At 49.0% G+C, this 14,922-nt stretch overlaps 1 protein-coding gene across 1 annotated transcript; it reads left to right on the forward strand.

Moving 5' to 3' along the window:
* The first annotated feature begins 2,578 nt into the window (after positions 1-2,578).
* On the forward strand, positions 2,579-8,974 carry inhbb (inhibin subunit beta B). Its single transcript, XM_024285989.2, has 2 exons — positions 2,579-3,249; positions 7,404-8,974. The coding sequence occupies exons 1-2, from the start codon at positions 2,913-2,915 to the stop codon at positions 8,222-8,224; spliced, it is 1,158 nt and encodes a 385-aa protein (XP_024141757.1). The 5' UTR covers positions 2,579-2,912; the 3' UTR covers positions 8,225-8,974.
* The last annotated feature ends 5,948 nt before the right edge of the window (positions 8,975-14,922 follow it).

A 14,922-nucleotide genomic window follows, 5' to 3' on the forward strand; every position in this document is an offset into this window, starting at 1 on the left:
AACTTAAAAAAAACTATGAACAAAATAACAAATCTGTACCAACTTACCTAGCTTTAGGGAGAGAAAAAAAAACTTTCCAAAAGTTTGACATGCCTTCTTAAAGGTAAACTCTGAGCCAACAATTGACTTAAAGAAGGAACATTTCTTCATTTCAAACAGTTCCATTTCTTTGATGAGTCTTTGAGAGTTTCAGCTGAAACTCTTTCCATCGATTATGGCGTCCTGTCCTCGCCAGGTCGCCTTCTTTCTGTCAGGGATCCATCACCCAGGTCCACTTCCAACCACCAGAGGGACCCCTCACCTGAGTTTTAACCAGCCATCTCCTCACCTGTCTCCTGCCTGCCATCATCACCAGCTGGTTCTCATCATGCTCATTATCTCTGTGTATTTAGTCACCCCTTGGACTCTGCTCATTCTGAAGTATTGTATTTACCTGTCATACAACTCTGAGCAGTTTATTCTTCTTTGCCTTCTTGTGTTTTGACCTCGGCCTGTCTCCTGCCTCGCTCCTCGTCTGACCTTTTGCCTGGATTTTTGACCTCGCCTTGTTTTTGCCCCTGTCGGATCTTCTGCTATTAAAAGCTGTTGCATATGGATCTAAACGCCTCAGCCTCTTCGTTACACTTTCTGTCTTTCATGAAAGGTCAGATCTTCAGTGATTCTAAGCTTCTTCTCCTTCATAACTGCAGCATCCTTTGAAGCCCTCCAGATCTTCTGCCTGAAGACACTGATGCATTGTGAATGGAATGATGATGACGGTGGAGGCCTGTCTTTCATCTGGGCCAAAACCTCCAACACTTTCACTCTTGTGTCCTCCCACGTTTCATTGGTGGATTCAGGAAGGTTGAACAGCTTCAGATTCCACCTGCGACTGGATGGCTGCATTTCATCCGTCTTCAAGTCCAGATCAGAAAATCCTCCATTCACCTCATGCGTCCTTTCCTCGCCTTTTTGAACTGGGTGATCCAAGCCTTCCACCACTTCTTTGATGCTCCCAATATCTGCAGTGTTTCTACAGATTTTCTCTTCTAGGGATCCAAATCTTCCTGTTAATTCGAGGATTGCATTGAGAAGATCAGCGTTTGATCCATTTTCTTCTTTTTTTCCTGAACGTTGCTTCTTTGATAGAGGACTCCAAACAGGAGTGTGGTGCTGAGGTGCACCTGCTGTGTCTTCATCATCCATGTCCATTAACATCATGTTCCCTTTGATCTTATCGTGTTTCTGCATGATGCTAGCAGAAGCTAAATCAAGAGCTTGGTTGAAATCTGTTTTGCAGAACTTCCAGATCAAGAAATCAAATCTGGGTTGAATTTTTTGAGTAAGCTCTCTTGCCAACAGTCCACCAACATATTCATCTGCTGTCTTGCTGACATTGGAGAAGGTTTGGCTTTCAAACTTGTGCAGAACTTAGATCACCACGTGCTTGTAGTCCACCATCTTGCCGGACCCCTGATCAGGGGATCATGAAGGTGGAGTTTTTGTCCTGCAAACCAGCCGCCTCTGAGAGCCACCTGCCACAGGTGAAGCAGAACACCTGAGATGGTAGCAGAGCTCAGGTGATGAGGCCTACCTCACTCCTCCACCTCTCTACCTCACTCCTCCACCTCTCTAGCTCGTCCTCCACCTCTCTAGATCCTCCTCCACCACTTTAGCTCCTCATCTCTAACTCGTCCTCCACCTCTCTAGATCCTCCTCCACCACTTTAGCTCCTCCTCTCTAACTCCTCCTCCACCTCTCTAGCTCCTCCTCCACCACTTTAGCTCCTCCTCCAGCTCTCTAGCTCCTCCTCCTCCTCTCTAACTCCTCCTCCACCTCTTTAGCTCCTCCTCCCCCTCTCTCGCTCCAACTCTCTAGCTCCTCCTCTTCAGCCCTTCCTTCACCTGTTACCTGCTCTCTCTATAAATCACAGTATCATCCACAAACATGAAATCCCACCTGATTCCTGTCTAAGCTCATCTGTCAATCTGTCCATCCCCATAGATACAGGAAGAGGATCAGAGCTGATCCCTGATGGAATCCCACACCTCACCACTGTCTTACAGCCCTCATGTCCTGCTCTAACATCCCTCTGTCACTCCAGACTTCCTCTCAGTTCCTCTCTGGATATCCTGTTACCAGATTTCTCCAGATCTACAGAGACTAGATCTCTCTCTGACCTTCTCTGTTCTTCTCTATCTACATTCTCAGAGCAGAGATCGCATCAGTAGTGATGGAACCATCCTGTTGTTCACAGATGTTCACCTCTGAGTCTTCCTCTTTGTCTGACTGATCAGCTTCATTCCTCTGTAGTTCCTTAACTCCATCGCTCTTCTCCTCCGTTCCTCATGAATCTCCTCACCACCTCAGATCCTGATGAACAGTCAGAAGCTCCACTCATCTCTCCCAGACACTTCATACCTGCACAGGTGTGTCATCAGGACCAAGAGTCATATATCCATATTCAGAAACATTGAACAGACAGAATGTGCAGCAACAGCTCTCTGTGTCCGGCAGGTGGCGCTGCAGAGCCTCTAATGCAGTTTGGTTGAAGGATCAGAACCTGAAGAGCATCAGAGGATGAAGGTCTGCTCTGAACGCACGCGCGCGCATGAAAATGTGTGTGGGGGGGGATTCTATTATTGTTACCATTAACTATCATTGCCAGCGCGTGCATGCCGCGCGTGAGAGTGTTGAAAGTGGGTTTTCCGCGCCGTCGGCTCAAAGGACGCGCGTGCCATAATCCTGCTGCCCACGTGGTTCCCGCCGTATAAAAGTTGGGCAGCGCGAGGCTCTGTCTGATTCAAACTTGCTCGTGCGCAGCATCTCGGTTCAGCGGCACGCGCCACAGTTCGGACTGCGCGTGCACTACTCAGGAGGACTGCGGTTCTGGTCCTGGTCCATTCTATTTCCCGCCTGACTTTCTGGAGAATATGACCTATTTTTGCCTGACAGTTTTGCTCGCGTGCGTCCTGAGCGCGCGCTGCAGCGCTCCTAGAGAGGCGTGCGCGTCCTGCAGCGTGAGGACGCACGCGCAGTCGGAGCTCATAGAGGCGGTGAAGCGGCACATCCTGAGCCGCCTGCAGATGAGCGCGCGCCCCAACATCACGCGCCCCCTCCCGAAGGCAGCCATGGTGACGGCGCTGCGCAGGCTGCACGCGGGAAAGCTGCGGGAGGACGGGCGCGTGGAGATCCCGAGCCTGGACGGACACGCCTTCAGCAACGACGCGCACGCGGAGACCTCCGAGATCATCAGCTTCGCGGAGTCAGGTAAAGCCCACTGCGCCTGCGCGCAGGTGACCCTGGCAGCGGCTGACCGCGTGAACCTGAGCCGACCAAGTACCCCATGACGTCACTTTCCAATGTCGTCTGATAACTTTTTGTTCGGTTCAGTCACGCACTGAAGCGCACGCGGGTGTATTCATGCGTCCCCTATCCCCGCGAGCTCGGCATCCACGCGCGCGCGGACGCATCAGGTGTTTGGGGTGTGAGTGTGCAGACTGAGTTCAGCAGTTTGGTTTTCTGGAGATGTTCCGGATGGACCCGCTTTCTGTTTGCTCTGACAGACGTGGGCTGGACCAGAACTTCATCTCAGCATCTCGGTTCTTCTGCCCAGGTGTCTGCTCACCCCAGGCGATCAGAACATTCCGATCAGAACCTCCACACAACACCTGGCTGTTTTAGAACCTCCAGACGACAAAAAGTCAAACATTGAATCAATTAAGAACATATCATTTGTTAGAACATTAGTTTTGTTCAGTTTTTTTAGTTAGTAGAGCATCAACCCAAATTTGATGAAGCCTAAAAATGTTACATTTAAAAATTACAGAACGTTTGTAATTGATCCAATGCAGTGATAGAACCTCCAGAAGCTTCATCTAACCTGAAGCTGCGTCTCTTTCCGGCCTCCAGGATGATAAACTCAGACACAATGAAAACTTGAAAAGTCTTTGTGGAAAAGCTGACATAATTTCCTGATTATATGTTTGATTTTCATTTGCAACGTCTGATTCTCTTCCAGGTTTTCAGATTTCTGGTCAAAGTTTGATGTTTTTGCTGAACTTTTCATTAATACTTTTAGGAAAAAGTCTTTTAGTTAGAACTAGAGCTGGTTTCAGTAAGAATTTCCAGAGTCAATTTGATTCGATTATCCAGGATCTGAAACAATTCGATTTACAATTTCTGTCGATTCTTTTGATTCGATTCCAATTGATTTTTGCAGTTTCCCACATTTAAACATTTTCTATCATTCCTTCTGGATTTTCAAGATTTCTGTCCTCTCCCCCCAAATTTGTCTCCAGCCAAACACTTCAGATCTCGGAGATTCTCGGGAGAGGACGGTAACCTCACCTGAAGTTTTTTTTTGTCCGAAAAGGTCAATCTCTAGTTTTATGGATCGATTATTTGTTTACAGCACTTTGATCGATCAGTGAAATATCCCGACAGTTACAGCAAAGCCCAAGACTTCCATAATTCTTTCTGTCATTGGTTTGCCCCGCCCTCGTAGTCCAATGACTGAAGAGATCTTTAGTCACATGGTTTTGTTCACAGGCTTTGGGGGCTGTAGACGTCAGGATGAATACGACCAAACACGGTTCTGGACTCGATCCGGACCAACTGACTCTTCCAGTCTGAATACAGCTTCAGATTTAGATCATTTTTAGATTTCTATATCCTTAATATTGAGTTAATGATAAAATAATGAAAAGTTTAATAAAAAAATGAAATTCACACACACATTTGAAGATGGAAGATGCATCTGCATGGTGCCTGCATGCTTAACTTATATGTACGTGGTCTTTCCTGCATCAGTCCCTCTACATCACAGGTGTCGAACTCCAGGCCTGGAGGGCCGGTGTCCTACATGTTCTCCAACCAACCTGCCTTTGAAGCTCCTTATTGGCCAAACACACCTGATCCAGGTAATCAGCAGCAGATGAGGCCGGATTTCTGGAAAACCAGTAGGACGTCGGCCCTCGAGGATTTGAGTTTGACACCCCTGGTCTACATACTAATATCATGGAGGCCAGCAGGTGTGAGTCATAGCATCATTGAACTTTATCGTCTATGTACCCCCCATGTATGACTGTCATGTGTGCTTCATGCACACGTACCTGCACTCACTGCTGCTCTCTATCTGCTGCTAAAGATGGGGTCCTCTGCATGTGTCTGTCCTGCCGCCAAGGTTGCTGCACCACATGGCGACGTTAAGCCAAAGTTATTGCATTTTGCAAACGTGGTCTTACCTTCAATCCTTCAAATGTGAATATCATCTCAACAACATGTAAACGTCTTTGTGTCTGAAATCTCCCCTGCAAGTAAACATTTGCATGCAAATGTCACAGCACTAGCACGCTAACGGCATGGCGCTAGCACCCTAACAGCATGGCGCTAGCACGCTAACGGCATGGCGCTAGCACGCTAACGGCATGGCACTAGCACCCTAATAGCATGGCGCTAGCACGCTAATGGCATGGCGCTAGCACGCTAACGGCATGGCGCTAGCACCCTAACGACATGGCGCTAACGGCATGGCGCTAGCACCCTAACGGCATGGCGCTAGCACGCTAACGGCATGGCACTAGCACGCCAGCGGCATGGCGCTAGCACGCCAGCGGCATGGCGCTAGCACGCCAACGGCATGGCGCTAGCACGCCAGCGGCATGGCTCTAGCACGCCAACGGCATGGCGCTAGCACGCCAGCGGCATGGCACTAGCACGCCAGCGGCATGGCGCTAGCACGCCAACGGCATGGCGCTAGCACGCTAACGGCATGGCATTGTACAACTCTGAGTTCTTCAGAGTCAGTACCTGTGTTTGTGAAAATTTTCTGTGACCGCCTACAAGAATGAGCAGGTGGTTTTTACCCAGAAGCCACTGGGATCAGAGCAGGTGATGTGTGGCTGATCTCCCTCCGTGGGCGGGGCTTCGTACCCCTCTTCGTCCCTCAGATTCATGTGGGCGTGTTTTGGGCAGCCACAGCCTGGTTCTGCTGGTCTGAACAGGCCTCTGAGGGAGAAGGAGGAGCAGCACCTTAAGGGGGGCCGTCTACCTGTTGACTCAGACTCAGTAATAGAAGTTCAAGAAAGAGCCTAGATCTGCTAAAAATAGAACTGTTCAACCTGGCTGGAGTCAGCTTGAAGACATCATTAGAGCAGAACCAGTGGACAGACAGGAGTCGTCCCCGCCGGATACGGCCCCCCACGGATGGCTGGGACCTCTGCACGGCCGCCACCGTGCTTCCAGCAGAGCCACACGTGTGAATGCGGCGCGGCATGCCAGCCGCCTTTCTGCTGTCACTCTGAGAGCAGGGGGGTCCTGGAGGGGCTTTAGTTTGAACTCAATGAACCCCCGCAGGCTCCGGCGTGTCCACCAGCCCGACTCGGATCCTTCCTCTTTTCTTTGGTGCCGCCCCCCCCTTTGGTCCCGTCACTTCTGACTCTGAACCAGAAGCCAAGTCAGAACCGTTCTGTCAAGCCGGCCAATCAGGGGCCACCAGGGGGTCAGCTGACGAGTAAGACAAAGCAACAAAAGCAGCAAACGAACCTCTGCAGGGAAAAGGCCTGTGTGTGTGTCTGGGGGGGGTGTTAATGTGTTTGTGTGTTAGGCTAAAGTCGCTATGCTAGCTTGTGGCATTTGCATAAGTGGCCGCCATATTGGAAAGGTCCAGATTCCTGTTTACTGCTGAGCTACAGTTCCACTAACAGAGCTGGAAAAACTGGAATGACTTTTAACACTAAATGATTTCTGTCAACTGGTGATCAGACCAGATCACCTGATGAATGTAATCAGATTACTAAGGGAAGGAAACTAACCAGGATTCCCTCAGTAGTGAAGCGGGAAGAGTCCGGCGCCAGCGGGTGGACAAGGATCATGGCACACAGGAGACGGCATGCCCGGGGTCATGCCATCTCCTGAGTCCTTCTGACAGAAGCTGGGTGGGATCTACTTGTAGGACCCCCTCCAGCCAATGTTGCTGTCCCCGTCGGGTGCAGTTGAAGTATTAGTTAAAGAATCCTTTGGAACGTGCTGTAGACCTTTAGGGGGAAAAGTTTGTTTTAATTATGAAAGTTAATTCTCTGATTGAGTAAAGGGAAGTCTGAGTCATCACAGATCAGTCAGAGACGGTCATGTGATCAACTGTCAGTCATACAGAGATCACACACTGCTGGATCTAAAAACATCCAAACTAATATTAAAGTACTACCTTTGACTGACGGCATCTCCAGTTTTACTTTGACTTGTTCCTCTTCTGCGGTTGATAGTTTCGTTTCAGTCGTGGCTTGTCTGTTTTGTCCGTCTGAGCCTCTAAAGATGCTCAGAGACGAAGCAGAACCGTGATAACTGTGGTTCCATGTTTGCTTCTGCTCAGACCACATTGAAGGGTCAAAGGTTAACCTGTCCCCTCTCTCTGCCTCCCACAGACGAGCAAACGCCACCCGGCTCGGGCCTGTTCTTCCACATCTCCAACGAGGGTCATCAGAACCTGCTGGTGGCCCAGGCGCACCTGTGGCTGTACCTGCAGCTGCTGCCGGGCGGACCTGAGAAGGGTCTTCGGAGGAAGGTCTCCGTCACGATCCGTTACCTGGAAGCGGGCGTTACAAACAGTGCTAACAGGAGCCCAGGAGAGGCAGGAAGGGAAGCGGGTCGCTGGGTCCAGGTGGAGAAGCGGGTGGACCTGAAGCGTAGCGGCTGGCACACCTTCCCACTCTCGGAGGCAGTGAGGGCCGCGCTCGGGAAGGGCAACCGCCGGCAGGACCTGCAGGTCGGCTGTGAGGGTTGCCAGGCCGCCGGCGTGGCTCCGGTTCTGGTGGATCCGGACCGGCCGTCCCACCGACCCTTCCTGGTGGTGCGAGCACGGCTGGGGGACGGCAAGCACCGCATCCGGAAGCGAGGGCTGGAGTGTGACGGCGACAGCGGCGGCTTGTGCTGCCGACAGCAGTTTTACATCGATTTCCGCATCATCGGCTGGAATGACTGGATTATTGCCCCGGCCGGGTACTACGGGAACTACTGCCAGGGCAGCTGCCCGGCCTACATGGCGGGGGTCCCAGGCTCCATCTCGTCTTTCCACACGGCTGTGGTGAACCAGTACCGCCTCCGGGGCATGGACACGGGCTCTGTGAGCTCCTGTTGCATCCCCACCAAACTTAGCACCATGTCCATGCTGTACTTCGACGACGAGTACAACATCGTGAAGAGGGACGTGCCCAATATGATCGTGGAGGAGTGCGGCTGTGCCTGAGCCCCCCCGGCTGGAAAGGCTTCTGCATTCACCCGCTGTGCTGGCATCCGCCACCACACGGTGTTCCAGCTGGTGCTGGGAACGCAGCACTGCGTTCGTTTGCCATCTCTAGTCCAAAACAATGGCAGAGGGTCTGGATGACTCCGCCTCCATCTGCCCCGCCCCAAAGGACACTAAGCACTGAGACTCCCTGTTCTGAACACCAGCACTTCCCCTGCAGAGTTACAGGACAAGGAGACGCCGGTGGGCTCCGAGCGACAACCGCGCCGCACAAACTGAAATGCACGATCTGATCAGCACTTGCAGGACTTTACAGAGAAAAGATGCCTTGGGCGGGGCCAGCGGGTCCCGCCAGGTCGCCTCAAAAGTGCCACGAGAGCTATGCAACGTAGAAAAGCTTCAAACCACGCCGTGTCTGCTTCCTTCGGGCTTGAAATACTTGAAACGGGATCTCTCCACAGCGGAGGATCCGTGTGACGTTTGCACTGAAAAAGTTGAGAGATTAGCTAAACAAAAGCTGCCAAGAAAAGTTCTTTTTCTAGAAGAAATCGTTTCAGCTGTTTTTCACCATTTATTGAACCAAAGAGGCCACAACTTGAGCTGCAGAGACGTGAACGAGCGGTTCAGGGTTCGGACCGGCTCAGCTTCTGTCCAGAACTTTCATCTGTGTCTATTTAAAAGAACCATGGGTTCGTCTCACAGTTTAGTCCGACTCTTCGGCTCCTGTCAAATAAATGTTTTCATAAAGTTCTCCGTGTCTTCTTGAGTCTCCTGATAATTGAGGGTTTTTATTCTGCCCTCCCCTCCAAGAGGGCGGGGTTAAAACTGGAGCGTGCTCAGTGAGTTTCAGTTGTAGCTTCTTTGCATGTGCATGCCGACCGCTAAGGCTCAGTTTGCATATCCGTGCACGTTTGAGTCCGCAGAGCTTTGGTCTGTAAACACTCTGAGGATCTGCAGGGATTTGGTCACCTGCGGGGCAAATAACAGCCAGGCAGGCAGCTAGCAGACGGAGGGGTGGAGGCGGGGCAGTAGCTGTCTCTTCATGTTTACCGACGCAGGCCAAGGCTGGAATGTTCACTACCGCTGTCTCTGAAGAGGGTAATGGAGACGGCACAGCTGACACTGGAGTTCAAACAACTGCAGCCCTTCTGCCCCGCCCACAAACCTGAGAGGTGAGGGAGAGTGGGTCATGGCCTCTGTCATCAGAACCAGTTCATGAAGGAATTGATGAGATTTACAGGAAAGCAGACATCAACGTCCACTGGGGGGCGGGGCTAGGACACCCCAGGGATGGAGGTCCTTTCTAATGTTTCCCTCATCAACCAGCCCTTTCTCAAGGAAGGTCCAGTGGTGAATCCCACGGTAGATCCCATGTTAGACCCATGGTGAATCCCATGGTGAATCCCATGATGAATCCCACGGTAGATCCCATGTTAGACCCATGGTGAATCCCATGGTGAATCCCATGATGAATCCCACGGTAGATCCCATGGTGAGTCCCATGGTGAACCCCAGAGCCTCTGCTCGGACTTCAGCCACGGTGATAGGCTGATCCAGTCCTGCATCTGGTTCCTTAGTGGAAGGTGAGTCGCAGAGTTTAAGGAGATCCTGAAAGTTTGTCTTCTGACATTGTTTTCAGAGAAGGTGAAAAGCTCTTCACTGTTGGCAGAGATCCGGTTCCCCTGAAGCATCAAGTGGTTTGCCAGGATTTCCAGAGGCTGACCAATAATCCTCCTCCATGACCTTCCCGAACTCCACCCAGACTGGAGCTTCTGCCTCTGCACCAGTCCAGCCTCCATGATGCTGAGACTCTTGGCTCCTCTTGAGACATTGGGGTTCAGAGCGAGAGAGGACAGAGCAGAACTGCTGTTGGTGTATTGGAACTCTCACAGCTTTTCATCCAGACTTTGTCTACCATGTTATTTCTCTGGCCATCATCACTCGGGTCTCAAACCTTTTGGTTGATGGAAGTGCTTTTCTCCAGCCTAAAAATGTTGCAGCACAAACTAACTCCAGAGATCCTTTCCTGGCTGCTGACCTTTGACTTTCCTGAACCGAATCCTGAAACTGGCTTCAGTTTTCTTTAGAACTCCTGAATGTTTCACAGACTGACTGAAACTTGTAGAGTTTGGGACATACCATCAGGAGGGAACCTTTAACTCATGAACTCTGTAGTTCAGTTTTGGTAAACTGAACATCCTGGTCTTGGGGAGATCTGGACCTGGATCCTCCTGGATCACAGACTGCACTGCCAGCAGCAAAACCAAAGTAGAATGAAAAACATGCAAATGTTGATATTTTCATGTCTGTAACGTGTTTAGAGGACCTGTAATCCCTCACAAATGAGTCAAAGAAAATCTGTCGTGGTTATAAATGTGATGAATTTTGGGGGAAGTGAAAGTGTGTTTGAGTTATCACAAACACTGGCTCTTGGTGTCGATGACAAAAGCAGCTTTCAGTCTCCAAAACCATCATAAATGACCTGTTCTCCAGTCTTGCTCTGCCGGCGCTGCAGCGGTGGAGGTGCAGAGGTCAGCGGCGCTCACTGGCATGTTTGTGAGCGTCCACAATGTCCTCATGTGTGGGTTGTCCCCCCCCAGCTCAGAGGAACAACTGAAGCCTTGTCAACATCCTCACAGCCCCCCAACATGTCAAGCCGTACGTCTCCTCACCTTCTCACCCCTCCTTCCACCGCAGTGACCTCCTGCCTCTGCAGGCACTGAGGAGCAGTCAGGAGGTATTATGGGATGTCTGCTTTCTCTGCTGTGAACACTCATGGAAAACCTTCAGTTTGGCCTTTTGGACCTTTGAGCTTCATCCTCACATTCATGCCTGCAGAAGACATGCAGATTTAATGCAACACGCATGTCCCATGACCTCACGCATGTCACATGACACTAAGGGAGTCACATCCGCCTGTCTGAACCTCTCCGGTCCAGATTCTGAACAGCAGATGTTAGTATGACCCCCCCGCACTTAATATGGTCGCTAATGAACTCACAAAAAATTTCTACATTTTTTTTCATGAACTTAGATTAGAAAACATTTTAGGAACATTTTAATTCTGGACGGTGAAGCTGCCATATAGGTCAGAAACTGTTGGATATAATATTAATAAAAATGGACGAGATTTCTCTGTGCTGGATGGATTTGATGAGATCATCAACATCTGTAAACTCACCAACAAATTCTCCAAAAAGGACCAAGCTCCTCTGGATTTTTTAAAACAAACTTCCATAAAACTGATCAGGTGTCATGCTAACGAAGAGAAGCAGACCCAAATGCTGAAACCTGGAAGGATGACGGGAGGCTGATGCAGTTGGAAAGTTATTTTATTCTCCATGGAGATAGTGGAGATGTTGCCAGGACTGGAATGGTGTTGCAGACTTGAAATGGTGAACGAGGAGAGGAGGGGATCTAGAGCGGCAGGGCGAAGATCCAGGAGGTGAGAAAGGTTGGTGGTGCATGGCGTGACCTAGGAGTTCACATGGCGTGGCAGAGATGACGAGAATTTTCTGACCCAGGTCGACACTTGGATGATGAACCTGGAGACAGAGGGTTACTGAGTTGAGCTATAGATAATCTTAGTAACTGAACTTTAAGCATATAAATGAGCGAGAGGCCAGGGCACTGCATCAGGTAAGGTAACGAACTGGGGAAGAATGCTGGGGAAGGCTCCTCTTTAGTAGACAGGAGATGAGATGATGAGTGCCGACAGCTGGGTCCAATCAGGAGGTGGAGCAGGAGTGCAGGTGCACCATGACATCAGGTTCCATTTTATAACACATTTGATCAAACTTGATCGCTGAAGTAATGGATTCAACCTTACTGTAGTGAAGAAAAGTGTTTAGTCCTCTTGGAAAGCAGACGAGCAAAAAGATGATTTCATAGTAAAAAGTGTGATCCAAAACATTATAACATCCAAACATTATAACTATAGACGTTTGCAAGTTTAATGGTACATCAGGAGAAAAATGACAAATCAATAAATCGATTTATCCAACCGGGTTGATCAGTCTGAGAAAAGTTGCTAATAGTCAAATTAACCTAGTTAGAGTCAAATTAAACTAAATCAACCTTAAATGTTTTAAAATAAAAAAAACAAAACTATAATTATATTAGAAAATACCTTTTGCAGTGCGGTACCGTAGATTTATTTTACTGTAGCATAAAAACAGAGTTTCATCACAGCAGAAAGTGATCAACCATCAATCCAGTCTCTGAATTGATCAAAGTCATGTCAACACTGTGGTACAATGTCCTAAAAATCCTTATTCTGATGTGGAACATAACTTGATCAAACTCAGATGTGAATGGATTTGACATTCATTCTTGTTTACTTATTTGTTTGTTTGTTCACATATTTAATTTATTATCTTGAAGAAATGCAGGAATCTGGAAACTTCACCTCCACTCTTCAGTACCAGGTATTGATACCTGAGTCACACTGATGGAAGTTTGGGATCAAGATGTTCTGGATCTATTTTTGTTCAGAGAATCGGATCCAATCAAATTAATCGATATGAACTATGAATCGGATCAGGAACCACAAATTATGATACGATATGAATCGAATCTTTGTTCACATGAATCGTTAAAACATACTAAACAACTTAAACTGAGATGAGAACAAGCCGTCAGCGAACTTTACTTAAACTGTCAGGCTAGATAGAACATGATAGAAGATGTATCATCTCCAACTGTGACGACATTGTCCTGAACGCCTTCACCTTTTATAACTAGCATTAGCAGTTAGCCCCCTCCCTTTGTTGACCATCAAAAACACTAATGTTGTGCACGTGCCATGTGCACGCTCCATGCTGCATCCTGACAGTTTATGTGGACGTCCTCTGATGTCCTATAGTCACAACTCCTCCTGTGTGGTGAAAGGACACGTACGACAGCATCACTGAAGTGAGTGGAACTCCTCACCAGTACTCACCGTACTCTTACCACACACGTGACCATGGAACGTTCCAGGACACACCTGTGCTCCCCTCAAAGACCCACGCCAATGAAAATGGTGTTCCAACATGTTCTTGCTGCGTTTTATGATGATGAAGGACATTATGAAAGACTTTTAGATCAAAAATGTGTTTCTGAGCATTTCTCTTAAAATCATGATAATCAGGAGCCAATATCGTTTGTATAAGCTTGGATTTGTGGAGAAGCAAGTGAAATGGGCAGGGCCAAAGTCTGATAGCTCCGCCCCATTATAATCCATCCACTTACAGAAAAATAGATCCATGAAAATCTTTGTTTTCTTCGTCTGAGCTGGACTCTGGATCAGAACTGAACTGCTGGATAACTCCAGTATTGCTCGCCATTTTGTTGCTACGCTAGTGTTAGCTTGGGGTTTTGGAGGGCTGTAAGCTAGTGGGAGAGAGTGTAAAGAAAGCGATGATGGGATATCGCTGTGTTACTTCTGCACCAATGATCCCACTCACAAGTCAGAGGGAAATTTCTGATGAGCTCCTGCTGCTCTGCAGAAACTATGTCTTAAAAAATAAAGTTTTTAGGATTTAGCCTAAAAACGACTTAACCGTGACTAAAGATCACCGTTTTTACAATAGATACCAAGATGGGTGACAGTAGCTCAGCTGATAGAGCAGGTCAGCCAATGATCAGTGGTTCGATCCTCGCTCCCGCCAGCCAGCCGTCGTTGTGTCCTTGGGCAAGGCCCTTAACCCTTGTTGCTTCCAGTGTGGTTCCACTGGGTTGTGAATGCATAAGAATGTTCTGGTGATGGTAGAAGGGGCAGTAGGTGCGTACTGGTAGCCACGCCTCCCTCGGTCTGCCCCAGGGCAGCTGTGGCTACAGTAGTAGCTTACCATCACCAAGTGCTTTGAGCGTCTGGAAAAGCGCAGATAAATCTAATCCATTATTATTATCATATAATCACAGTGGCACTTTAGGAAACCTCTGCTCCTCTCTACAACCCTCCACAGACCTGGACAACACAAACCCCCACAGAACCGGGTCAGCTGCTGTACCGGTTCCTGTGACCACGACTTTACAGAAACATTTGGCTGACATGGCGGCGCACACAGTGGCTGCGGCTCAGTGCTACACTTTTCGGTGCTCTGTTTGGATGTTTTTGTGTGTATTTTGTTTTGTTTCTTGCACAATCTGCCTGGCAAATAACATCTACTGCCGGCATGAGCTACTTAAGATTGGAGTATGCAATAAATTGTTGGTGACGAGCAAGTTTCACCGCACACACAACATTCCGGTGGAGATAGCAAGACAACCCGGCTCTCCATGGATTATCATCCCGGCGGGGAGGAGACGGAGGCGGCGTAGAGAGAGGAAGCAAAAGCGGGGCTGCAGGGCTGGTCTGCTAGCCAAGCTACGGAGGCAGCCATTCAAACCACCGCTTCCCAGCATGTTTCTCTCGAACGTCAGATCGCTCACTAACAAGATGGATGAACTGAGGCTACAGATCACGACGAACAACGGAGTAAAGGATCCGTGCGTCTTACTTGTCACAGAGACCTGGCTTCATCAATCCATCCCCGACACGACTATCGAGCTAACCGGCTACACAGTGCAGCGCTTTGACCACACGGAGGACTCCGGTAAGAGCAGAGGAGGAGGGCTCTGTATTTATGTAAACAACTGCTGGTGTTCCAACACGGTGATTACAGACAAACACTGTTCACCAGACATTGAATATTTGACTGTGAAATGCAGACCCA

The sequence above is a fragment of the Oryzias melastigma genome, linkage group LG21 (assembly GCF_002922805.2).
Source record: "Oryzias melastigma strain HK-1 linkage group LG21, ASM292280v2, whole genome shotgun sequence".
NCBI classification, from domain to species: domain Eukaryota; kingdom Metazoa; phylum Chordata; class Actinopteri; order Beloniformes; family Adrianichthyidae; genus Oryzias; species Oryzias melastigma.